Consider the following 27,444-nt stretch of genomic DNA (forward strand, 5'->3'; position numbering starts at 1 on the left):
ACTACAGCCAATGATTCTGTCTAAGCGTGTTGAATTTTATAATGGTGGTAGGTTAATACTTGAGTTCTGATTAAAATTTGAAATTTAGGGCATCTGTTCATAAAAACTCGTGTGTATTCTATTCAATATTGTATGAATACTAGGTTTTGTCGTGAGAAAAATTCGTTATGAATTTTGAATTCCAAGTTTTCAATTTTATTTCTGCGTAAATAATTGTTCTAATTCCATGTATGTACATCCTCTCTTTAACCTACATATGTATTTTTTATGTAAAAAATATGATATGAAATATATGATTTACGTTCCGTAAAATAAAATTAAGTTCTAGTAGGAATCGAATCTGAGTAAGAATTTATTTGACATAAATATTTTATATTTCCTAGTGAGTATAATTATGTCAACAAAAACCGAAACAAATTCAAATTAATCGCAACATTGTCTATTTTGTACACCATTTCGCAACTCGAACGTTAATAATTGATAACAATATACAACAACAGCTCAGCATTTATATTACCTTTCAATAATATCATATTTAGCAATATTTGTTTAATCAAAAAGTTTACGGTCGAGTACAAATGAACGATGCCCCAGAAAAGCATAGGATGTTGATTTGTACACTTGATTGTCAGTGATAAGCATAAGATTTGACACAAACTTCCATTGTTCTTCGAAGTCGGAATCGATCTATTATGTATATTGTTTAATCGCTCGTGGTGTGTATGTATTATTTATTCCGCAATCTTAACAAATAAGTCAAGAGCATTTCCGAGACTGATGATTTGATTAGCATACAACTAATATAATTTTATATCGGATTTTATTAAAATTACTGGCCTTGGATTAATTACCTTTACATATGTACGTTTCTAATGCATATATTGGAATCTGATCCATCGATCGTAATGATCTTATCTGAAATAGCGTGATATTAAATCATTTATTTTTAATGGCTTATATGCCGATCGTAATTTTCATATTAGAAATCGAACTAAATTATTTTTGTGAAAATACAGTAACGCATGCAAAAGTGTTAATGTATATTTTAAGTGTATCTTCCAGTTGTAATATATTTTGACTAGTTGGAATATATTCCATCTAACCTGGTACCAACTACCATTATATTTGAAGTTGTAATATACATATTTAGACTAGTTGGAATATACATATTCCGTCCAACCTACGTAAGTTGATTCATGTAGCGAATTACACTCGCAACTGGTCAATATATGTATATTATAACTGAAAATACAAACAATTCAACTATTATATAAGTTGGTACCAGGTTAAATGGAAAGGTTAGGTTTTCATGAAAACGTCACGTCATTCTTAGAGCTATCCTTATACATTACTCATTACTAAAGCCCGGACCCTGAGGGGGCCGTTTATTGTTCAAATATTGTAAATGCATTGTTAAAGGTTTGCCGAACCTTTTTTACAAAGAATTTACAACAATTGAACAATAAACGGCACGCTTTCGGTCCTACCTCTACTCATTACCTTTATTTGTAATACCTAGCAGATATTAACGCATTGCTGAATTCTAAACCATTCGTTAAAATATCAGAGCTGTCAAAACTCAACCTTTATATTATAACTGGGGTACATTATTGAAATTATATTTGCGCTTGTAGAGATATAATTTACTAGTTGAATTGTATTCGAATATGAATGACCTAAAACGCCAGTTGGAATATATATTATATCTATTACAACTAAAAAAAAACTTCGACTGTAACATATACAATTTAACAGTATGCAGTCTACCATTGATTTTTTTGCAGAGTGAGTTATGCAGATTCTTGACAGGCTCAATGATCATATTGGTGAATTATACATAATTATGTTTTATATGTATGATACGGTTTTTAAGCAATATTTACGTTACATTTGTATTTAAAATTATATTCGTTGTAAACACGTGTTTATTTTCATATGTTGAGTAACAAAATAAATTAAATTGAAATGCAACAGTTACTATAATATTTGTGTTCAAATCCAAATACCGGACAACAAATCATTGTGAAGCAATGGTAGACCGCATACAAAGAAAATACTATTTCAAAGTCAATTTTTTAAACAAAAGTGTAATTTTCAATGTTTGTTTACTTAAATTTCATTTTTGATGGATTTTTATCATTTTTACAAGGCATTATACATTGATACATTTTTATCATTTTTCTATGTTTTACTTCGCAAACGATTGAGCTAAATTTCTTAAAGTCTTCCGATCGTTTTGAAACTTTGCCATTTTGCGCGGTTTGGTCAACGATGGAAATTTCAATCGATTTTAACTAACCTCTTCTTACTTTTTATAGTTCGATGGTGAAAAATAATCGTAATAGACGCTTCTAAATTTTTGAAGACGGTGATGTTTATTTGTGACCAAACTTTGAGATAAACGTATCAATTCGTTCGACACGCTTGGCGATTTTTAAACGAAAGTATGACACGAAATGATTTTTAATTATTGCGAATTGATAATTTGCGGGCGAAAGCGACACACTAGAAAGTGTAATCATTCGTTGAAAATTATCACACGATATGTCAATTGTGATTTTCACACATACACTCATAAAAGGAAAATTATAGCTACGTATGAGTGCATTTGGTAACTGGCATTGTATTGAATTATTTTCTATTCGATACAATTTTAAATAATTGGAACCCCAGATCCGGAAGGGGCTCGCGTTTATCCGTTGACACTTATTCTGTCGAGATCCTTGTCGAGTGTACATACATACATTGTATGTAGGTACGTTTATCTACATACTCGTATATGTAACACCGATATAGAAGAAACTAGTTTTGAATCCGTTGCCGCGTTCGATGTAATGCACGCGTTTTATTTTTTCTGTGGGGATTTGTACAGTTAAGTCGCGTGCATGTTGACCGTCATTCAAAGATGCAAATTGCCGGGAAACTGAAAGAATTTCAACCAGTCAGATCAATACGCATTGCGGAGCATTCGTTGCTCTCCTTCCTCGTTGCCAATTTTAAACAGTTTGAAAGTTCACCGTCGATTCTGATCAATAAAATTCTTTCGAAACGTTGAAATACGAGTCTTTCACCTCACTCGAAACGTGACTTTGCCATTTTGTCATGTTTGAACTTATTTTTAACGTACACTTGGATGTAATCTATTATCCTATGTGCGCACGCAACAGTATTTACTAGCAATACTTAAAATATTTTCCGTATCCAGTTCCGGAATAACAACCACAAGTTGCTATATAGGAACTGGATATGGAAAATATTGTTAGTAAATACTGTTGGTGTCGACGGCCCCATATACATACATAAAAATATTCGTCAAGAATCAATTAGATACAAAAATAAGTTAAACTTCCCTGAAAATATTATATTAAATAAAAAGTGGTATTTCGACTTTCATTTAGTCTTATTGTTGATTGATTCACAATTACCGTCAATCATTTTCTAATGGGTATCATATCAAATTCTTTCAACATATTTAAACCTTAATGATGAATAGTTTGTATTATACATAGTTTTAAATTTTCAAATTGACCGGATTTTGACTATTTTCACAAAACTTTCATTGAGAATTGCAACAGAATCTCGAAGTAGTTTTATGGTTAATTTAAGTCTCCTAACGTTTTTATACGTCGAAACCAATTACATTTATAATATACTAGTTTCACCATAAGAATAGACAAATTTATGGTCTCTGTCTTGATTTGATGACAAAATTACTGTTTACGTGTTGTCTTACAAGTGTACATATATACATATACCTATGTTACAGTCGAAGTGTATTTTCAGTTGTAATATATTCCAACTGGCATTTTAGGACATTAATATTTGAATACAATTCAACTAGTAAATTATATATCTACAAGCGCAAATACACTTTCAACAATGCGCGCCAGTTTTCATTTTATTTTATTTATATATTTATACCAAGAAGATAGGTAAATCCAATGCGCCTTCCTGGCCAATTATAATATAACAAACATTTAGTCGTAATATAACAGTTGAGTTTTGACAGCTCTGATGTTTTTATGACTGCTTAAGAATTCAATAATGTGATAATATTTACTATTCGTATTAAGATTACTCTAAGAATGTGTTCAAAAGAAAAATGTGACTTTCCAACTAAATTTACTAGTCGAGTGACGTTTTCACGAAAACCTAGCCTTTCCATCTAACCGGGTGCCAACTTATAGTTGAATTGTATGTATTTTGACCAGTTGGAATGTACATAATTCGCCATATGAATCAATTTAAGTGGGTTAGACGGAATATATTCCAACTAGTCAAAATATATTATGTTCAACTGAAAAGGCACTTCAACTATAATGGTAGTTGGTACCAAGATAGATGGAATATGTATATTCCAACTAGTCAAAATATATTACAACTGGAAGATATACTTCAACTGCAACATATACGTACATACATATGGATTTATAAATTAACGCGTAAAAAAAAAACTAAACTGCATGATACTTCATAAAATCAAATCCAATGGAAAGTTTATTTAACGTCATACTGTTTGTACTGAGATGATAGATGAGCATTCGTTTGCGGTTCTTAGATCGTGATGATGATGTTCAAATTCATTTATTTATGCTCATGCATTCCATTTGTTACCTACAATAAGTAAAAGTAATACAAAAAAAAAACGATTAGATCGGTTTAGAAATATGATATTAGAATTGCTGTATCACTACTTTGCGCGTTGCTAGTCATAACTCATTATATATTTTTAATTTTTTTTCTCAAGTCGTTAGTGATAAATAGCGCATTCCAATTTAGTCAATTGACGCCGAATATTTCACGACCTGAAGAATCTCTGGGTCGTCTCGATCGTGGGTGAAGCTGAGCCCAATGACGCTTACTCTCGTCGTTACCCCACTTTGTTGATCGAAACTGAGTTGAATTACCGTTAACTACGCTGGCAAACAATCATACATGAGACTTTCTTCAATCCGCACCCAAACGCGCACGCATGGTATTTAGGGTATGCGCTACGAAGATGTGACCAAACGTTTGATAATATAATCTATCAATGGTTTTAAAACTTAATTCGCAGCTTCCGATACAACGGAACGACTAGATTTGAATAGTAGACGTCCTGTTGACACAGTATCAACATATTGAGACTATTCTATTCAATATTAGAGTGATAATTCAGTAGATATGTATGTCATTTGGTGACTGATGGGTCCATAGTTTATTTTATTTGTCATGTACCTACATACATATTTGATGATAAGGTTTCCTTTATATTGGATTAAAGCAACATTGACATCATCAAATGTCCGCTATACATTTTCTTGGAAGATTTATTCATTTATATGTACATAGGTGTCATTTCCAAGCTTGAAATCATCCGTGTGTTATATTGTATGTGTTTGTACATCGTAAACGGATTATTTCGCACATTGCGATCGCGCACACGACAATCGTTGCCACGAATACGGAATATTTGGCACTCGAGTTCTCGTTAGTATGATAGTTCGCGTGTGTTACTCTCGATGGATGGACTTTTCGGGTGCCAGATGTTCCGTGATAGATATTTTAGAGACTTTTGCGAGATCGTTTTGTGCGGAATTATCACCGAACCGTTTGTATATATGTAATTGATTTTTTTTTTTAATATTCAGGTTCCCCTTGGCTAGTGTCAGTAATGTCTGCGGGTAGCTCAGGAGGTTCTGCCAGCTCCACAGGCGCCTCCATAGTGGGAGAATCCACTAGATTAGTAGCTGCAAGATTGCCAGCAGTCTTTGAAGTTCTCACAGCTCCTGGAAGCGCTCCATTCACCAAAAGTGAGGTGTGTAAATACATTTGTCATTTCGTAACCAAAAAATACTGACCTTCCGCGTCGGTAACCTTCGACGTGACATTTGGTACTGTGTGTGTGTGTCACTATTGTTGCCTACCGGTATGACGGCAATTATGTGCACGCATTCCGCAATTACCGGTTTTGACGACCTTTGTTTTAATACTTTTGTTATTATTCAAGTTTGTCTCAAAGTTAGCTGAAAAACTATCAATCACCGTGACCATGAAATGTATTTTTTCAGATTGGTGTGAATGTAATAGCTCCGTCCAAGCGACTAGTGCCATCCAGAATCTTAGATACTCCTGGAAAACCGAGTGCTTTTAAAATTGAATTTGTACCTGATGAAGTTGGCACACACGTTATCGAGGTTTGTATTTATGTAGTATTATTAGCTTTTCACTATCCACCTCTGAATGAAGGTCTTTCCAATATTTTATTCGCTTTCTTTTACATCAATGTTCTATTATATAATTCTAAAATGTTAATTCTCTATCTGCCATTCAATTATATTACCATTTTATTTATTTAGTATTAGTATTTATCAAAACTGATTGATTTATATTGGTGTGAGTTAAACCTAAAAAAAATTGTTACTCCTTCTTCAAATAAGCTAAATAATAATCAGTGCTATTTACATGTACATACTCGTATATACATATTTATACTTTACAAATGTAATGAAAATCTGTTTATAATTTATGAAATTATTGATCAAAGTCTAATTGGTGGTGTCGATGTACTTTTAGGTGTCGATAGCTGGAAGCAAATTACCAGCTGGACCATTAATCGCCAAGGTTTATGACTCCAGTCTTATACAAGTGAATGATGTCAGCAGTGGAGTCGTCGGACAACCGTGCCAATTTAGAGGTTTGCCGATCATTCATTGATATTGTACTTAAATTTTAGCCGATTCAAAGTCTAACACGTGATATAAATGTCTTTAGTCGATGCTAGCGCTGCAGGTGAAGGACAGCTAGAAATTTCAATCAACGAAGGAGAAGTACCTAATCATGTCCAGGTTGTCGGTGGTGGCCGGTGTCTAGTCTCATTCACACCAGATCAAGCCAAACCTCATTACATCGATATCAAATTCAATGGAGAAACAGTGATAGGCTGCCCATTCGTATGTAACATTGCCGACACGAGCCGCGTCTCTCTCAATTTGAGCAATCTAGGTACTTGAATTGCTTGTTATTGTGAATGTATTATAACAATATAAATTTATAACGTGTGTTTATTTGTATAGAATTAATATCGGTTGGTACTGCGAGCACTTTTCAATTGAGCGTGAGAGGAGGCGGAGCGGCTGAGTTGGCCGTCGCTGTCCGAGGTCCTCGTGGTGAACTTCCAGTGAGAGTTATGGGTGATGCTCATTCAGGTTTCACTGCTGAATTCACTCCCCATGCTGTAGGACCGCATACAATTACCGTAGACTATAATGGACATCCCGTTCAGGTTTGATAATCTTATAATTCTTTTTTTCTTGAAACATTATACGTTTTTAAGGGTGTAATTCATAATCCTTATATAATAGTAGAATTTAAAGAGTGTAGTAGGGAATCTCGCTTTTTCTACTTAAAAGAGCTAAGACCACTCTATCTATTCTTTAATTTAATCTTCTCAACATATTGGCAGTGGTATTGATATTTTCACTGCCAATTAAATGTTGAGATGTTTTATATTCGTGATTTTAATTGTATGTTGTTTATTTAGGGCACGCCATTTGTTGCAAAAGCTTATGATGCTCGTCTTGTCGCTGTCGGTGGGGTCTCTGGAGGAGGAGGAGTATCAGGTGGTGGTGTCGTCGGAGGCACTGCTCACTTCACCGTTGATGCGTCACAAGCGGGTGAAGGCAATTTAGAAATTACTATATCCGCAAGAGGATTAAATATACCTACCCAAGTTCATCCACAGGTATGTCGTTTTTAGAAGTGTATATTTAAAATAATAAATTCTAAACAATAATAAAAATTGATTTCTTTCAGGGCAATGCTAGATTTTCTGTTAGTTTTGTTCCTGCGGAAGCTTGCGACCATATTGTTAATGTATCCTTCAATAAGGTAAAATTCTTATTTTACTAATTATTTAGTAACTTTATATATGAAATATATTCTAAAACGGTTGATGTTGTTTTAGATGATCGTCCCTGGTTGTCCCATAATAGTACCTGTGTCTGGCGGTTTAGGAGGTCCTCAAGTCTCTTTGCCAGGTCCGGGTCCTGTAATGCAATCCACAACGCTTATAATTAATCATCCTGGTGGTAGATTAGAAGATGTTGAAGTTAATGTTGAAGGTAAGACATTGAAAATGTTTTCTGTGTATATTTTAAGCTCACATTGACATGTTAAAATAAGTTGAATCTTGTGTGATGTAATGCACATGTTACCAATTACTCAACCCATCTCTTATCCTATGTACTTCTTCCAGTATATTTTTCATGGTTACTAATTTTTCTACATTTTGCACACTGCAACCAACTTTTTGCAATATTTCAATTGTTAATTTTTGCACTCTGGGCTCTTTTTGGAGTTGGTCTTTGAGGTGAAGTTTTTAATTTTATGTTATAGTTTGGTTAACTGTGTTTCAATACTAGGACACATTTAATTTTTGTTAAATTTGACAAAAATTAAATCGTTTTTGTTGTAAATAATGGTAAACTTAGATTTTATAATTCTCTATAAAAATTTCAGGTGTTATTTATTATTTTAAAATAGAAAGTTGTATTATATTATATTTTATTTGGGGATACTATTTTTTTTTTAATAAGTTTCTTTGTATGCAACAATCTCTGTACATATATATATATATATTTTATGAATGTAAAAATAATTTCAGCGCATTTTCGTACTTCGTGTCTATTAAGATCTAATAATGACAAAAATTCTCGTCATCACAAATATTTGGTACACGAAATTCAAAAGGACACTGAATAATTTTCGCCCCAACTTTACATTTGAATGAAACTGGAAGAAGTAAAAAGATACTGCGTTCAATCATAATTATCTTTTTTCCTTTCTCTATCGTTACAGGGCGACGTCGACTATTATACTAAGACGTACTTATATTCATACTAAAACGATTTTTTTTGTCAATGATGACATCTCGTGGCATGTAAATTATTGCCAAATCGTTAAAGGTCAACACTTGTCTAGACTGACATGACGATGCCTACAAGTTTGGCTGAACAACTGACTGACACGTAACAGTCAATCTGTTATGGCTAATATTTAAACATGCACACACAAGTATCCATCTTTACATTCATGCGTGTGCATGTTTATGATTTTGCTTTTGAAAAATGTTTTCAATCCTTATTAAGTATGTATGTACATTGTAAAAGCCAATAAGTTATTTATTTTAAAAACAAGGATTGAAGGCATAATATAACAATAATTTATTTTAAATTAATAGCGCATGGCTTTATTATTTACGATGGTGATGGAGGAAATCACCTATATTATTTATTAATTTTTATTCTCACTCGGGCAGTTGGTATGATAATGCTTTTACACGATTTATTTTCCTAATGCTTACACTCTTATTTTATTTTTACATGTAATATATTTTAAGATTATTTTTTTACTAATGCACTATTTATAATTTAAATATGGGAATTTTATCATTAATATTACATATTTTTCGGGTTGGGGCTGTGCCCCTTTGGAAGGATTCTTTAGTCCTTTTATTACTCAATATTTTTTGTATCTAATATTTACATCTCTCATTCATTAATTGAAGATTACTATTATTGTTTTTTTTTTATTTCGGCAACAGTGCACCATTAATTAATAACCTACATACAGAGAAATGTTATGCCATTTCTCTGCCTACATATATGTTTTTAAGATGTATTTTATTTTTAATTAAGTACATACATATATAGTCAGTACTAAACTGTTTAATTAACAGTTTGGAAGTAAATAATTTAATTGTCTATGTTTTTCTTGAATAAGTCGGTATAAAGTATAATAAAATAATTAGTCAATATTTAAAATAATTAATAGCTGTACTCTGAAATTATTTCATTATTATTATATTTCACAAACATTCAAGTAGGAATTTTCCCTAGGAGTGATTATTTAGAGGCAATTCATTTATTTTAATTTTTAATTTTTATATGAAATTTGATATATTTCAATAGTTAGATAAAGATTTAGCAATAAACTTCAAATTTCTTTGAATATAAAGAAGTTTTTTTGTTTGTAGTTTTTCGCTTAGGACCAATGCTGTCTTTGATTGAAATATGTTAAGATGAATGGAGTGATTCTAATTATACGCTTATCAATCGTTCATAATGCTTTTTATAGTCATAAAATCAAATGAAAGGTTATGGTTTACTTATTAATAATAATTAAAATAAAAAAGTCAATGTTCTGCAATTTAACACCTTTCATAACATAATGAACAGTATCTGACACTGTCAGCTTTGACCGATGACATTATTAGTTCAAATCAGTTAGAATGGACTTAAAAAAATACAGACAAATTGACATTGAGTGCCCTTGAAACAAACATAACAGTTGGATTAATGGTCCGTTAAAGGTCCTAATGGATCCAGTGTGCCGGCTACCGTACAACAAACTGGTGATGGACTATTCAAAGCAGAATTTGTACCAAGAATAGTTGGGGAACATCGCATCAATGTTATGATACAAGGACAGGCAACACCAGGAAGCCCATTCGCAGCTAAGGTATTATTCAAAAAATGTTTGAATTCTGTAATATAATGAAACTTATATGCAGTGAAAGAATTTCTGTCTGTTTTAGGTATACGATGTAAACGCTATAAGAGTAAAGGAAGTTACAAATGGAACTGTCGGTAAACCTGTCACATTTTTAGGTAAGGGTTTCATTTTTTTTATTTATTTGTTTTTAACAAATTTGTTGTATATGAGTATGACTTTTCCTGTAGTTGAAACATCTCAAGCCGGACCGGGAAATCTTGAAGTGACAGTAAACGGTGGACGTGTTCCTACGTCTGCTCAAGCTCAAGGTCAACACACATATGCCATATCTTTCACACCTCGTGATCCTACACCTCACACCGTCGACTTGAGATTCAATGGTCAAGACGTACCTGGTAATTCTAGATACTTCTATGCTATAATTAATTAATCGAAATATTTACGATTATAATTTTTATTTAAATTATAGGAAGTCCTTTCCAATGTCACATTTCATCACCGGCTCGAGTCGTAGATGTCGAATCACTTGAAAAAGTTTCTGTTGGTTCGTCTTGCGAATTCTTCGTAGAAAGTGCTACCACTCCAATCATCGAAATTTTGGGACCAGCACGTAGACCTGTAGGAGCTCAAGTTATACCAACTGACGAAGTCGAAGAAGATCAATTTGGAACCGCTAATATATCAAATCAAAAGTACAAAATAAGGTTTACTCCAATTGATGTCGGTGATCACAGTATCGAGGTACATATATATACTACATTAATATTATTCTTTTAATTTTATTTATGCATCAAAATATTTCTATTAATAAATATTGCAGGTACGTCTTCCTCAAGGCGGTCACGTCGAAGGTAGTCCGTTCTTACTTAAAGCCTATTCTGCTGAACGAGTATCAGTGACTGATATTACTCCAGGAACAGTTGGAAAACCTGTATGCTTCACTATTAATGCATCCCAAGCTGGTAAGTTACAAATTTAACTGCAAATATGAAAGTAATTTCAAAATAAATTTGATATTTTTATACAATATCATTATTACAGGTGCCGGAAATTTAGAAATAATAGTCGCCGTTGCCGGTCGCAATGTTCCAAACTACGTGCAAAGCGAAGGGAATGCAAGATTCAAAGTAAACTTCAAGCCTACGGAAGCAGCTCCGCATTCATTATCTGTCAGATTTAATGGCCGAGCGGTGCCTGGATCACCGTTCACTTGCATTGTTGGTCCGTCTGGTGGAAGTGCACCTCCCAATGCACGTGCTCGCGGTCCAACACTGCGCTCTGCTCCACGAGGACAAAATGCCGAAGTTCAACTGTCAGGTTTCTCCGGAGTTGATCCTCAAGTATCGGTATCTGCACCGGGTGGCGTTGTAATCAAAGCACGTGTTGTCCAAGGAACTTCATCTGATACTTGGTTAGCCAAATGGCTTCCAGAGCAAGTGGGTCGACATCAGATCTCCATCACTGCAGGTCCTTCTCACCATGTGCAAGGATCTCCTTTCACGTGTAACGTATATGATGTCGATAAAGTCAGAGTCACTGGATTAGGCGCGGGAGGTGAATTATAAGTTTCAATAATATATAAATTACTTTTGTTTTTAAATTGAATTAATTGTATGTTTACTTATAGGACTAGAAGGAATGGTTGAAGGTTTAAGTTTGGGCGAATCTATTCAAGGGGAAGTGGGAAAACCTGTCACTTTCAGTGTAGATGCAGCCAATGCCGGAGAAGGCACTTTGGAGCTTGTAGTTTCGACAGCACAATCTACTGTTAAGGCTGAAGTTGTCGCTTGCGCTCGAGGTCTTTACGACGTCACGTTTGTACCTCAAACGTGTGAACCACATTTTGTAAATATAACGTTTAATGAAGCCGCTGTTCCAGGAAGTCCATTCCAATGTGACGTACATGAAACCGTCAATCATGTTCAAATCGGTATGATTTAATTTACATAAATACAAATTTTCTCTTTGGATATAATACAAAGCCAATATTAATATAAACTATTTTCAATAGGTGGAAATGCTACAGTCGATCTTCCGACGTCTACTCATTCAATCGAAATAATCGGACCGGATGATAAAAACGTTCAATATGTTACCAATCATGGCATTGCAGAATTTAAAACAGATCAAATCGGACTGTACAATGTAAAAATCCTTAATTCGTCCGGCTCCATTATATCAGCAAAGAGTGTCAACGTTTTTGACACCAGTTTGATCAAAGTATTATCTATAGGAGATGCATATTGTCACAGACCTGCTATCATCACAGGTTGATATTTAATGTGATAATTTTATACATGTAATAAGTTGCGTATTAATTCAAATATAATTTTAAATAGTATCGGTTGCCGATGTCGGAGCTGGAGTTTTGACGGCTTTGGTGAGATGTGGCGGTGCTAGTGTTCCGCATTCAGTACGATCGCAAGGCAGTCGTCACGAGCTGGTGTATCATCCAAGCAGAGCTGCTCCGCATACTGTTATGCTTTTCTACAATGGTGTGCCTGTATCTCGCCGTCCTTTGAGACCCAACGTTCTGCCACCGGCAGTTGGACAAGAGGTGACGGCTTCTGGACTCGGTTTGTATCAAACGAAAGTCAGCCAAGTTAGCACATTCAGTATTGATACTTTGGGGCAACCCGCGAGAGAATTTGACGTTGTCGTTTCCGGCCCTGGAGGAATAGCTTTACCCGTCAGGTGATGAATTAAAACTTAATGATTTTTGATTGAGTTTGTATGAAAAATTTATTTAACATATAACGTTGTTTTATTTTAGATGTTACCAAACTAAATCTGGACAGCTTCAAGCTGAATTTACAGTATCACAAGTCGGACAGTGTACTATAGGTGTGCATAGTTTTAAAAAAATTACAATATATACGAATTGTTTTTAGTTTTTTTTTATATATATTTATTGCATTTAAAATTTCAGAGGTATTACATTTATCAAAACCAGTATCAGGAAGTCCTTTCACATGTCATTCTTTTGATCCTGCTAAAGTTTCTCTATCGAACATTCCTCAAGGCAACGTTAGCGTTCACACGCCAATTGCATTCACAGGTTTGAAACATGTTCATGTTTGAAACATAATCATCTACATATATTCAACATCTAAAATCAAATGATTTTTTATTTTATGTATTTTACAGTGAATCACACAGATGCAGGTTTAGCAGAATTAGATGTAACGGCAACAAGTCCTCTCGGTCATAGTCTTCCTTTAGATATAACAGCACAAGGAGAAGGAATTCATCACGTTCAATTATTGCCAACAATTCCAGGACATTACAGATTGTACATAACATATGGAGGTAATTTTATTATTCACATTAAATACATAAATGAAGGTTATTTTCCCCCGTTTTGAACAAATTTAATGCGACAATGATTGGTTAAACAGGAGTCGGAGTGGCTGGAAGTCCTCTTTCACTCGGAGTCATAGGTGGAGGTGTTGGTACTACATCTGCATCAGCAGCTAGAGCTGTAGGTCCTGGCTTGCAAGCTGCTCATGTAGGTAAAGAAGCTGCTTTCACGGTCATATCACACGATGCCCAACCACATATTCAGGTATTGGTTACATGTGAAATACATATGTATGTATATATGGACTTGCATAGTAGAGATGCTAATGAATATATAAACATTTTTAGATTGAAAAGCTATCTTCGCCTGAAGAACAAGGTAGTCCAGGTCAGTTGTTGGATTGTGTTGTAGCACAGGGCACTAACGGAGAATGGCGTTGTACTTACATACCATTATATGTCGGACTGTACGAAATAAGGATAAGTTGTCCACGTCAAGGTCCATTAGCTGGCAGCCCATGGGAACTGAAAGTGTGTAGATTTAATTTGAAACAATTATACGAATCAAATTTTTAGCATTCGTAGTAATATAATAAATTTACAGGTTATTGATACATCACAAGTATCACTCGTCGGAGGTTGGGCACTTCATCTCGATGATGCCGGTAGGGTAAAAGTTCCAGCTAAGCTTGTGTTCGATACTTCCAATGCTGGTCCTGGTCAATTGGAGTGTTTATTGAGTGGAAGAAGTGTCTGTAAGTGTTATTATATTATTGAAATATAAAAATAGTTACAGTAATAATATTAATACATTGATTAAACATGAACTATTCTTGTATTAGCTGTTGAAACGGTTAATAGTAGAGCGGTCGTTTCTTTATCATCGATGGAAGGATCGTCAGAAGATATGTCTCTCGAGCTTACGTATAGTGGAGCTGTAGTAGGTGGTGCTCCGAAAGCTGCTTATGCTGCTGGTGGAAGCGGTGGCTCTGTTACTGGTCCTGCTGAACGGGTTCTTCTTGCCGGGCGTGGCTTAGCTACAGCCCATACCGGGGAAGTGGCGCACTTTACAATTGGTTAGTCTTACGAATCTACATAGATCTGCGTTGTAGTAAACGAATCTAATAAAAATTTTAATTACAGATGGATCTCAAGCTGGTGGTGGACAACCTGAAGTATTATTACAGTCGAGATCACTTTCAAGAGCTGTTGGTGTCGCTTTAACACGTACGGGTCCTGCACTTTGGCGAGCTTCATATACCGCTCCATCCCCGGGTCATTATTTGTTACGAGTCACTTGGGATAATCGTTTAGTCAAAGGTATTTTTTGAACTACATATGTATTTACATACATTGTATATTTATAAAAAAATATAAACTTTTATTATTAATTTTTACAGGATGTCCTTTATCGGTCGTCGTATCAGGAGGAGCTGATGCATCTTTAGTCACATGCTCAGGTGTTGGATTATCGCAAGGTGTAGTTGGAAAGGAAATTCGTTCATGGATCGATACTCGAAGAGCTGGACCAGGAGAGCTGACAGCTCATTGTACAGGTATACTTTGAAAATATGATAATTTTAATCAATTAATTCGGGTATCAATATTTTTTTATGTACACATGTAATATTATAGGTCCACACAAAGTAGCTTATTGTGAATTGTACGAACACGGTGACGCTACGTTTACTTTGAATGTAAAACCACAAGAGGCTGGAAGACACCAATTAACAGTGAAATATGCAGGAGAGCATGTACCTGGGTCACCATTCCAATTGAGGGTAGCGGGAGCACCCGATGCTTCAAAGGTGATATAAATAAATATGTAATACTACTAATCTACAAAATATAGTGTGAAATTATACTCATATTATTTAAATTTACAGGTTCGAGTATATGGACCGGGAGTAGAAGCCGGTGTATTGGCCACATTCCAATCAAGGTTTATTTGCGATACACGAGGAGCTGGTGCAGGCCAGTTGACGGTTCGCGTACGTGGTCCAAAAGGCGCATTCCGTGTTGAAATGCAGCGAGAGAGTCAAAAGGATCGAACTATACTTTGCAAGGTAAGACAAATATTATATTTTATTTTTTATAATATAATTATTGTATTGTTAACCATTTGTGCTTGTTGTAGTTTGATCCTACTGAGCCTGGGGATTACCGAGTGGAAGTAAAATGGGCTGGTAAATTAGTACCTGGATCACCGTTCCCTGTTATGATATTTGATACCCAAGAGGAACTTCGTAGATACCTACAAACCGGTCAAGTGCATACATAAAGTGTGCATGTGTACATGACTAACATTTGAATAGAATAATATATGTTTCCACAATTGCCATAAGTAGTATTGCAAATATTTCAATATTTTATTGTATGTTTGGATGAATGTCAGAATTTATGTATATATTGATTGTGACTGTGTATTTCCATATACAAAGTTATTTTTTTTGTATTTTTTAATTAAATCGAATGTTGAATTTGTAACACTTCACAGTTAAAATGTACTTCATTTTTACACTGAATTTTACAATTTTAAAATAAATTGTATTTATGTAAAAAGATACTGAAATTATTTTTGTAAAAGAAAAAAAAACAGAATTTTTTTCTTTATAATTTTCAGGTAGTTATAAATATTTTATTATTTTTATACAAAAACAATGTCAATAAAACATAATTCTAATGAAATATTTAAATAATTTAACAAAAAACAGCACAGTGATTGATATTATAGAATTGCGAATTTTACGGGAAGTATAACTCTAATAAATTTATATATTTTTGATATACATATGTATATGCATATTTTGTACATAATATATTAATTTTATAAAATAATTTAACATAACTGTTGCTTGAAATACAAATAAATTGATTAAAAATAAATATATCGTTGTTTGACTTCCAAATGAAATTGATTAATAATTTAAATACAAATTTATTCCATTTTAATGATTGCTTTCTTTCAATCTTCTTATTCGTTCTAACAATGGCGTGTAATTAAGTATATTTTCTTGGGAATTTTGGAGTTTTTCGTTTTTGGACAAATGTAACGTTTTGTAATGATTTTTCCACGATTTTTTCATCGAATGAATTTGAGATGAATTGCGTTTATGGCTTTCATTTTGGTAATTCTTTAAATCGAGAGACTTTTCAAATGCATCATCAACCTCATTCAAATCTCCAAAAAAGTGACTCATTCGTCCAGTGTTTGAACATAAAGGAGTACTACTACACTGATTTTGTATAAATATTTTTTTAGATTCAATATGTGGTGTCATTTTATTAAATGATGAAATATTTTGAATTTCTTTAAGTGGAGTTGAGCAGTTTCCATCAAATATATTATCATAAAAATTATCCTTCCTCTCCAATATACCATCAATAATATGTGATAGTTCGCTGTTGTCAATGTCATCATTTGTGGAATCAAGATCAAATGGATTTAAAGATGTATCAGTAGTTTCAAGTTTATTTTGAAAACGACTTATATGATTTTTGACACTTAAGAGGCTACATGAATTCATATCTACAACATCCATTTTGCTTTCCTTTTGACACGAATCTTTATCAAATAAATTTTTGTTTACCTTGCTCTGTTGGATTTTTAAAAATGAATCAATCTTTCTTTGGCTTGTATTATTATTTTCTAAACCTTTTCTTTTATATTTTCGAGGTTTGGTTTTAAAACTTACTTCAGATACCCCTTTCCGTTTTCTAATATTTTTCATTGCGTTATTTTTTATACTGAGATTTTTCATACTCACATTAAGATGTTCTAATTCTACATTAACAACATTGTCATTGCAATTGTCCATATTTTTAGATTCACATTTTTTACTTTTAGCAACCTTTTTGGTGACTTTAGGTTTCTTTTTATTTTTTTTTAAAGACATAAACGTCTCTATTATTTCAGGATAGGCAATTTCTACTAAATATTGTTGTTCAACAGTTGTCCACAAATCCTCTTCACTTTTCTCTATAATAAAATAAAAGTGTTATGTCAATATTGTTATACAGTATAATACTAACACGCAGGATACCGTGCGCACAAATTTGTGCGTTTGAAAAACTTCCTCTGGCTACCGTGCGCACAAATTTGTGCGTTGCGTCACTCCTACTTCATATAAAGAAAAAACACGTTGAACCTCGTATTTCTTGTAATTTATTCATATCGGGGCTTAGTAAAAGATGTCGTTGGTGATATTTAACTAAAATAATTTAAAAATAGTCGATACTGAAAAATCCAGAAGGTTAGAAACTGGACTATAGCAAATGTACCAAATATTTCTTTAAATTTACAAAATATTTCTTTGGTTATGCCGAAGATGTCTCAAATTTTATTTTATTTAACTAAAGCGTATAGGAGGCTTGTAAAAATAATAGAACAGATCGTCATCGACCTTTTCAGAGGTTCGAAACCAGCGAAAGCTCACATATGTTCACATATGCATAACAGATTTTTTTTCTATTGACATATTTACTAATTCGTAGAAAAGATATAGGTAGAAAAAAATAAGGGTGCTATATTTTCAGAAAGGTCGAGATCATTTCAGTCCTTTTCTGACCGTGACGAGGAAACGTTTATCGATAAATATACGCGTTATTTTTTAGATTTCGTGTTCTATTTGATATCTTTGACTATTTTGATTTTCGATGCTTTTTGGATTCTATTTTTTGGATTTTGTGTTTTTGTGAAACTCTTTTGGATTATATTGTGAAATTTCGTGTTTTCTGTTGTGTTATTGTTATAAATGGATTTTGTGTTTTTGTGACTATTTTATAAAACTCTGATTTTATTGTGAAATTTCGTGTTTTCTGTTTTGTGTTATCGTTATAAAATGGCTGAGAGAGAAGATTCATTTTTTGACGAGACTTTCGAAGACCAACTTTCTCAACCTCCTAGCGAAGGTGAAGAAGACATCGATGAGGCTTATGTCCAAGAAAGTGGAGATTCTGAGTCAGAAACTTCAGAACCACGTGTCAACCAGTCAGAATCTGAAAATTCTTCAGAAGAAGGTATCCCTGATGTGACATTGGATTGGTCCGAATTTGATCCTCCTAGAAATCTCAACAGCTTTGAAGGACTACCAGGATTGAACATTTTTCCTGATAATCCATCTAACGTGGGAGACGTGACTTCACTCTTCATTGGAGATGATTTATTTGGTATTATAGCCGAGGAGACAAACCGATATTATGCCAAAAATAATATCAAATATCCAACTTCCACACACTCGCGAAAATGGAGAGATGTTCTCGTTCCCGAGCTAAAAAAATGGTTCGGATTAGTTCTGATAATGGCTATTGTCAGAAAAAATTCCATCAGCGACTATTGGAGCACCAATCCTCTTATCGAAACTCCATATTTTCGAAAGACGATGAGCAGAAATAGATTTCAGCAGATTTTAAGGTATCTCCACTTTTCTGACAATGAGAAGATTCCGACCGGCAGTCCAAATCGCCTAATTAAAATTCAAAACATAATAGACTACTTCACGAAAAAGTTTCAAGAGACGTACACACCGACGCAAAACCTGTCTTTGGACGAAGGCATGATACCGTGGAGGGGGCGCCTCAAATGCAAGGTGTATAACCCTATGAAGATCGTTAAGTACGGGATTCTAAATAGGATGATATGTGAAGCAAAAAGTGGCTATATTTGTAATTTCAAATTGTATTCGGGTGTAGGTACTTCTTTGAATAACACTATCACCGATTTGTTATCTCCGTACTTAAATAAATGGTACGATGTCTACGCTGATAATTATTACAATAGCGTTAATTTAGCTACCAATTTATTGGGAGCTAAAACAAGAATATGCGGAACTATTAGAAAAAATCGTGGCTTACCGCAAATTTTGAAAAACGCCCGCTTACAAATTCATGAATCAATACATCGAAGAAAGGGGGATATATTGATTCAAATTTGGAAGACAAACAAAAAACGAGACGTCAGAATTATTTCAACCATCCATCAGGCGCAAATTGTAGAAACTGGCAAAATCGACAGGAAAACAAATCAACCCATCAAGAAGCCAATCAGCATCATGGACTATAATAAATTTATGGGTGGAGTCGATCTCGCGGATCAGTACCTATCGTACAACCCCGTTTCACGGAAAACCATCAAGTGGACGAAGAAAGCCGCAATGTATCTGATGCATTGCGGAATTTTGAACGCTTATCATATCCACAAAAAGTTGAATGGGACGAATTGGAAATTCCAAGAGTTTATGCTGAAAGTCGCAGAGGCATGGCTTCAGAGTAACATTTCCAATACACCAGGTACATCAGACACACATTCCAATATACCTTCAACTTCTGTCATGACGAGGACTCCCAGCATTGATCCGAACGAAAGACTACGTGGTTTCATAAAAGATCATGAATTAGTGAAAATAACTAATGAAAAAACGAATAAATTAGTGAGACGTAATTGTCGAGTGTGTGCAAAACTAAAAATTCGTAAACTGAGTGCTTTTATGTGTAAACAATGTAAAATTCCACTACATGTTGGAAAGTGTTATCAAGACTACCATACAAAAAAAAAATATTAGATATAAAATTTCATCAGTGTACGAATTTCATATTGTGTTTAAATAACGTGTGTGTGTGTAAATAATAAAAATATACATAAAGTGAGTTTATCGATAATATATTATAATATAAAGGAAACTTTTAAATAAATATTGTGTAAATATCTACCAATCAATCAAATGTGAATATCTACATAAGGGGTGCAGTTTGCTGGGTGAGTGCTTTTTTTGTGTTTTTAGTTGAATAAATATGTTTGATTTTTTTTATATTCATGTTCTGAAGAAAATATCACCATTGTTTACTATGTGCCCTTTTATATTTCTTCGGTAATTTATTGCCTACACTTGACTCCTGGTTACTAACCACTGCACTAGGTAATAAACACATTTTGGGGGGACCTTTTTTTTTTCTCACATCTGTTTTATGTTCCTCTTAGATTTTGCCGATGTCCTAAAATTCTCTCACTGATATTGTTATTTATGACGAAAGAGGATTAACCTTGTTGGATGTCGGCAATTCCAAAGCGCATATGGAATTGCATCTGACTGCATTGTATTTATAGGTTTCAAATAACGACATTTGTTGTTTTTGTTACACAAAGGTTCACTGCTGCTAGATTTTTTTTGTTTATTTATAAAATATGTATATTTGCCATATTTATACACATTTTAATTATTTATTTTATTAGTACGCGACTCACAGTTTGACTTTTACTGATTTTACAATTACGAAATTTTAAGATAGTCCATACGAAACTGCATTTCAAATTTCACTTTTATACGTTTACTGGTAAAAGAGATATGACATTTTAAACAGTTACAGTTTTATGCAAAGATTAGCGCAAATTCTCCCCGCCGCACGCCTGTTTCTTTAGCAATAGCCCGTGGTATCCTATGTGCTAATATAATTTAAATACTAATAAATTCACCTTCAAATTGATCATCAGATATTAATCCTTCGTAATGACCATCTGAATCTTTCCACACTATTTCATAACAAGCAACTCCTAGAAGAAAATTAAATTAAATATATTATACATGCGTATTATGATGTCATCAAAAAGGATTTAAGTATATATTATAAAAGTTAATTACCTTTAGGGTTTCTACATTTCTTTATAAACAGTGGTTTTATCCAAAGATGATTATTACAATCATTGACATATACAAAAATATCTGTCGAATTGTTGTTCTTAGCTTTACACATGAGTTGCCATTTTGTTATAAGTGGCAAAAACTTTTCAACGCAATATATTTCTTTCCAGTCCAAAGATTGTGACATCAATTTCTAAAATTTTAATTTATATATCATAATACAACTAAATTATCATAAAATTATTGCTTGCGTAATACTACTAACGACAAATTTGATCAGATCTGGTGATCGCCAACAGGATTTAAAATTTTCTGGAGTGACCTCTTTGTCAATCAAATATTCATCAATCAGATCTCTACTTGGAAAATCAGATGGATTCTTAAGAATTTTATTGCGAATTGACGATTCAATTTTTAATTGCTGAAGACGATCCCTAAAATATTAAAACAATAAATAAGCAACCATACAATCTAAATAAACATTTCAATAAAACTTTGCAAATGCGATTAATATACTTGTAGTCTGTTACACTGCAACCAATCGAAGTTTTACAATAATTACAACCGTGGCGGGTATGTGAGCGAATATTACCATGATGACCACAACCAGAGCAAAGATTTGGATTGTCTATTGATTTTGAAATATTGTCATATACATGTGGTTCAGAAACCCAGGATGAAAGTCTAAGATAATAAAAAAGTCGAATATTTAATTCAGAAATAGTAATATATGTATCATATATATATTTTTATACTTGTTAAGTACTGTTTCATTCGAACAGGTTTTTAAAAAGTTTATTGCATTCGTGATTCCAACTCCTTCAATTCCACTTCCATTATAATCAGACCCACAGAGTAGAGCCAAAGCAACCATTTTGTTCCTGCCAAAATCTGTCAAAATCAATCGCAACATTAAATAATAAATATTGTTTTAGTTAAGAACAACATTTAACTTACCGAGAGTATTTCTGATTTTGTTCAAATCATACACATCAACAGAGCCAGAATTAGCGGCACTAGTTCCAGAATTGGATATAGAAAAGTTTCTGTATACTCGTGTTGCACCGTATACAAAACAATCTGAATCTTGAGATATTACGGCAGAGACTACCTAGTAAAATACAAAAATTGAATTTTAACACATTGTATGGTGAATTATATACTGCAATTAAAGATCAACATATTATAAGAGTTTAAAGTCTAAAAAATAAGTAATTAATAAACGTCAAGCAAACCCCAGTAGCATTGAGATGAGCACACATAGCCTCAGCTTCACCAAAACCTCGGACACATTCCAAACCCATACTATTCAAAAGTTTTTCACACTAAAACCATTTCAAAACAATCAATACAAATCTCCACAAAAATTAACATATTTTAAACTATTTAAAACCATACTTGTGTTAATACACTTTTAAAGCGGGTTCTTTTAGTACATGGCTTTCGTAGTCTTTTTGCATTTGGATGATTTTGAAATTGTATCAAATTTCGATTTGCCATAGTATTTTGCTTTAATTTAGGAGCCTCTCCTTCTAATACGAATATAGGAGTAATGCCATTCATTACAAGATAGCTTGCACGAAAATATAAATTTCTGAAAATGTTTCAAATTTAGTGTAATTCAAATTAAATAAAAATAAAATAAGTTATGCACTAGTCACGAATATTTTATCATAAATCGTGGAATAATAACTACCTTAGATATAAGCGTGGTTGAACAAATTGGTCAGCTACATTTTGGCTGTCGCAAACCCACCCTGATAGATCTATAGCGACTTTTTCACCTCGAAGCTGCGACATCAAAATTAATAACATATAATTTTAAAATTAAAAGATTAAAATACGTGAAAGTAATTTTTAATAATAAAATACTTGGTATAATGGTTGTGTTTGAGCATATGGTGCTAATAGATTCCAAAGACCTTTCACTCCCATTTTAAATCTCGAAAAGTACAGTAAACAACTTGCACATGACAGCTCTTAAACGTCAATATTCGCGCCATAATATATTCACTTAAATCTTTGGAAATCTGGCCATGTCTTTCTAGCAATATTTTTCAAACGTTTTTTCCGACAATAAATTATATAAGAGTAAAAAAGCCCCATTTTGGACACTCATATATTGTTGGATTAGTTGGTATATATAACAAGAACACTATTAAAGAAACAAAAGATACTCAGAAATTTCGCAGAGATCTTATTTCTTAAGGTCTTTCTTCAAATTGGGCCAACATAACGGTTCTGTCATCCATTGGGGCATATTACACTATCAATATTATCACAAGATTCACGATTATCGTGATCCGTATTGATAGTGTAATAGGTCAGTATTGTAATAATCAGTAGCGACTCCGGGCTATTTTGAAATTCACAATACTAGAATCACGATCCATAGTGTAATATGCGGCATATTATACTATCACACACTAACCTATCACATTGTGTGTTGGTATTCTATTCCTATAATCTGTAATGTATATATGCGCCTTTTCTCGTCAAAAACGTTACCATAACAAAGTAGCAAAAAAAGTGTATTCGGTTCTAATAGTCCCTGTACTTTTAACCCTCTGAGCTCGTCAAATCCCCCCGACGTATGGAATGTTTTAGATCAACAATATTCTATGGAAGGGTATATTTATAAAGCAGAATGCCAATGTGCGATGAATAACAGCACCGTAATGTTGAGCCAACGTGTAGAGAGAGCATTAACTTTAAATTGAAGTCAATAACTTTGTACCTCCTCTTCAAGTTGGACTAATACTACCCTTGGCTTCCTATTTCCACATTTGTGGTGGGAGCAAAATGCCAACATGCAATTAATAGCAGTACCATGTTGTTAGGCCAGTGTAAACTTCTGGGCTTCTTCAATACATGTTGTGAAGAGGGGGAATTAGCATTGTAGCATTGATTATTGTTTCCACTACTTTTTGTGCCCTTGTGCGCTCCTGTAAATTATCGTAAATTGGTGTGAATAAATTATTTAAATTCAATTGGCCAAAAATTGTCGCATGGCCAATGACTTCCATTTTTATTCTGAGGTCCAGTTTATCGATTGAATACTTTTCGTAATATTTTTTGCAGATTATTTGTTATGTTCCGTTTTAGTGTTTAGGTTGGCTACCTTGATTGTTTGACAGCTTCGCTTCTTTGGTTAGTGTTTGTTTATTTCATTTTAATACGTATAGTATTTGTATGCGCTTTTTACCTTTTTTTACCTTTCAATTGAATATATTTGTATATTTTTGTATACTTACGAATTCAATTTTCAGATATCATTTCATATATACGTGCTACGTTTCGAAACCACGGTAAACATTATAATGGAATTACATACAATACAGAGAAACTACACAGGAGAATGGCCAGAAACAAAATCACCAAGTGTAGTTGGTTTTTTTAGCGTCGATGCCAAAGGGACACCTTATGTTAGTACCGAGCAATTGGGATACCTACGATGGCAGAGATTTTACAGAAAGAAAATCAAATTGGATCTCACCATAGGTGAAAATGAATCGGAAAAACGGACTGAAAATCACCATTTTACCTTTTATCGACATCTAAGCTCTCATCCGTCGTTGGCCGAAAAGTTTTCATCTGAGACCTTTGACGGCGTTGGCTTTATTTGCAATCGACAAGTACTAAGAAAGCTTGCCAATCTACCTTATCAAGACAGAGATCCGGAATTGTATTCAGCATGCTTGTTTCAAGGAAACATCTATCTCGCGTTCTTAAAGGGAGAAGAAATGTCGAATGAACGAATGCAGCGTTGCTCTCGTTGGGGATACAAGTTTGAGCAACATTTACTTTCAAGTATAACAATTTAACTATGTAAATTCATTAATATTAGCAGTATCTGATCAATTTTGTCGTAGTCTATTAATTACTCATATGATGTAATTATTTTTTAGAAACGCCAGATTCAGAACCGGACACAGATTCACAAGTGATAGAAGGCGAAGAATTTGGATGTATATTTGAAAATAAACTTGGTAGTCATCGTTTATTATATGCTGCTGAAATGGATGGTATTATGATTGAGTGCGGTGATGAATTATCACCAGTATCTGATATCAATGACAGTTCTGAAGAAAAAATCATTGACGAGCTTAATCAGAAAAAATTTGTCGAACTTAAAACGAGTGCATATGATGACGCGCACAGAAATTTTAGGTATGAAATCAACATACACTTTTATGACTATTCTTGTACTACAATATTGTAGAATATAATTTATTAAATTATTTTTAGGAGATTTAAATCAAGGGAAATTTGGACTCAGAGCTATTTTTCAGGGCTGAAAAGCATTGTGATCGGCATCAGAAATTTTGATGGCGTCATAAATGATTTACGTAGATATGATATATCAGACATGGTTGATATAGGCGAAGTAAAACATTGAAATCGATAAAAAAATTGTTGAAATATTTCAAATAATTGTTCTGTATCTAATTTTATGATGATTTTAGGGTTACTGGTCACCTGATGTTTGTTTAAATTTTCTTGATAGTTTCTTGTCGTTCGTCAAAAATTGTATCGCTAAAGAGCTTTCAAAAGTACCTGATTGGACACCAGATATGGATATCAAGAAAATTCCCATGATTGAAATATTTTTTGAAAGAAAATTACGATCACCGGTGGTTGTGAGTAAGAAAGAGCGTGATGAAATAAGACCATATAAATTCAGTTGGTTTATTGATGGAATCACCGAAAAAATGAATTCAAAATGACAATATGTAGTCTTAAATAAAACCATTTTAAGTCTACATAAAATTTGACTTTTAAATTTACATTTTAATGTAACTACATACTGCTATATACATACATATGTATTATATTTTATAAATAAATGTGTTAAAAAAAAAAAAAGAATTGTTTTTATATCCACCCATTTTACATGCAATATTTAAATTAAGGCTAGCAAGCTAATATCGTGAGTGTGTACGAAGTACTCACTCATAATAATAATATTTTTATTTATGAATACTTATATGAAACAGATTTATCAAATATTATGGCTTTCCTTTTGACCTAAAAATGATCTGTATACATTGGGTATTTTTGAGTCACTCTCAGTTAGTATGTGATTTAATATTCATATTAAGCTCTCAATTAGTCGGGCGCAGACTATCCGTGCTTGAAAAATATTAATTAATTTTTTTTTATTATATGATAATGAGACGCGCCGATTAATTGCAACCGTAAACACGCGTGTTATTTGAAACAAATTATTGCCATATTATATTAATCGCCATAGTTCTTTATCAACTCAAAATAAAATAAAATTATATCGCGCGCTCATATTACCATTATTAACCTATGCTTCACCTGTATGGAATAACGCCTCGAATACTAACCTTTCCAAGCACCCATATATACTAACTTGAAAAAACTGCATGCCCTATATAATATTCCGTTTGTTACATACATTACTTACAAACTAACCAGTAGATTCTATGACAGAATCACTAATAACCATACTAACACACTTGTGAAGAGTCTCGGTGATTACAACAAAATGTCTATACCCTTCAGGTATAAACACAGATTACCTAAACACAATCTGCTTTAGGTCATCGACTTAAGAGAGTCTTTAATTAATATTATGTATTAGATGTATTATGAGTATAAGGATTGTAAATAGGTTTTTGAGCTCTTTTTCCTATTATGCTGTAGATTAACATTAGAATAATATAATACTATGATTACTAACCAAATTAAATTAAATTGTAAAATAGAAAATGATCAGTAGATCAGTAGCTATTAAAATAGATATAAGATGTATTGTGAACATAATTTCGTAATAATAAAAAGCATTTAAAAATCAAATCAAACAAATTATGTCACAGTTTTTCGTTCCCTTTTTATCATAAATATCTTTTACTCAGTGCCGGCCTTACACCCAATGGCGCCCTCGGGCAATATTTTTTAAACACCCTTTGAAAAAAATTATAAAAAACTGGATTACCATCCTCCTTTTTCCCCGACCTTAGGACCTTGCTACAGTTTCAGGCAGTGT

At 33.2% G+C, this 27,444-nt stretch overlaps 3 protein-coding genes across 4 annotated transcripts in view; 2 read left to right on the forward strand and 1 right to left on the reverse strand.

The window, feature by feature from the left end:
• The window catches only part of jbug (filamin-type immunoglobulin domains fbug), a 26,115-nt gene extending 9,444 nt beyond the window's left edge, over positions 1-16,671 (forward strand). The window contains exons 3-31 of the mRNA XM_077433792.1: positions 5,631-5,797; positions 6,051-6,176; positions 6,556-6,676; positions 6,754-6,984; positions 7,056-7,264; positions 7,523-7,723; positions 7,795-7,869; positions 7,946-8,102; positions 10,352-10,500; positions 10,577-10,649; positions 10,722-10,889; positions 10,964-11,235; positions 11,315-11,456; positions 11,536-12,048; positions 12,122-12,424; positions 12,506-12,763; positions 12,834-13,188; positions 13,268-13,338; positions 13,424-13,552; positions 13,642-13,803; positions 13,893-14,059; positions 14,143-14,325; positions 14,399-14,549; positions 14,637-14,870; positions 14,938-15,114; positions 15,195-15,350; positions 15,430-15,602; positions 15,681-15,860; positions 15,932-16,671. Of these exons, the coding sequence (XP_077289918.1) occupies positions 5,654-5,797; positions 6,051-6,176; positions 6,556-6,676; positions 6,754-6,984; positions 7,056-7,264; positions 7,523-7,723; positions 7,795-7,869; positions 7,946-8,102; positions 10,352-10,500; positions 10,577-10,649; positions 10,722-10,889; positions 10,964-11,235; positions 11,315-11,456; positions 11,536-12,048; positions 12,122-12,424; positions 12,506-12,763; positions 12,834-13,188; positions 13,268-13,338; positions 13,424-13,552; positions 13,642-13,803; positions 13,893-14,059; positions 14,143-14,325; positions 14,399-14,549; positions 14,637-14,870; positions 14,938-15,114; positions 15,195-15,350; positions 15,430-15,602; positions 15,681-15,860; positions 15,932-16,075 (5,424 nt within the window). The 5' untranslated portion in view covers positions 5,631-5,653 and the 3' untranslated portion in view covers positions 16,076-16,671. The remainder of the gene's footprint in view (positions 1-5,630; positions 5,798-6,050; positions 6,177-6,555; positions 6,677-6,753; positions 6,985-7,055; positions 7,265-7,522; positions 7,724-7,794; positions 7,870-7,945; positions 8,103-10,351; positions 10,501-10,576; positions 10,650-10,721; positions 10,890-10,963; positions 11,236-11,314; positions 11,457-11,535; positions 12,049-12,121; positions 12,425-12,505; positions 12,764-12,833; positions 13,189-13,267; positions 13,339-13,423; positions 13,553-13,641; positions 13,804-13,892; positions 14,060-14,142; positions 14,326-14,398; positions 14,550-14,636; positions 14,871-14,937; positions 15,115-15,194; positions 15,351-15,429; positions 15,603-15,680; positions 15,861-15,931) is intronic.
• Positions 16,672-16,742: 71 nt separating this feature from the next.
• On the reverse strand, positions 16,743-23,424 carry Gen (XPG-like endonuclease). The gene is made up of 11 exons (XM_077431887.1): positions 23,301-23,424; positions 23,125-23,219; positions 22,827-23,022; positions 22,664-22,753; positions 22,386-22,539; positions 22,184-22,319; positions 21,945-22,112; positions 21,694-21,862; positions 21,429-21,621; positions 21,263-21,340; positions 16,743-17,773 (listed from the first exon to the last, which is right to left on the reverse strand). The coding sequence occupies exons 1-11, from the start codon at positions 23,361-23,363 to the stop codon at positions 16,743-16,745; spliced, it is 2,373 nt and encodes a 790-aa protein (XP_077288013.1). The 5' UTR covers positions 23,364-23,424.
• Positions 23,425-24,531: 1,107 nt separating this feature from the next.
• Positions 24,532-26,282, forward strand: LOC143912783 (decapping and exoribonuclease protein-like). 2 transcript variants are annotated; one of them, XM_077432157.1, is made up of 5 exons: positions 24,532-24,578; positions 24,698-25,238; positions 25,337-25,598; positions 25,677-25,815; positions 25,895-26,282. In XM_077432157.1, exons 2-5 carry the CDS (start codon positions 24,749-24,751, stop codon positions 26,153-26,155), a joined length of 1,152 nt encoding a protein of 383 aa, XP_077288283.1. In that variant the 5' UTR covers positions 24,532-24,578; positions 24,698-24,748; the 3' UTR covers positions 26,156-26,282. The 2 variants fall into 2 exon arrangements, with proteins under 2 accessions (XP_077288283.1, XP_077288282.1); XM_077432156.1 differs by having other exon boundaries at positions 24,559-24,618.
• The last annotated feature ends 1,162 nt before the right edge of the window (positions 26,283-27,444 follow it).

The sequence above is a fragment of the Arctopsyche grandis genome, chromosome 6 (assembly GCF_051622035.1).
Source record: "Arctopsyche grandis isolate Sample6627 chromosome 6, ASM5162203v2, whole genome shotgun sequence".
In the NCBI taxonomy this organism is placed as follows: domain Eukaryota; kingdom Metazoa; phylum Arthropoda; class Insecta; order Trichoptera; family Hydropsychidae; genus Arctopsyche; species Arctopsyche grandis.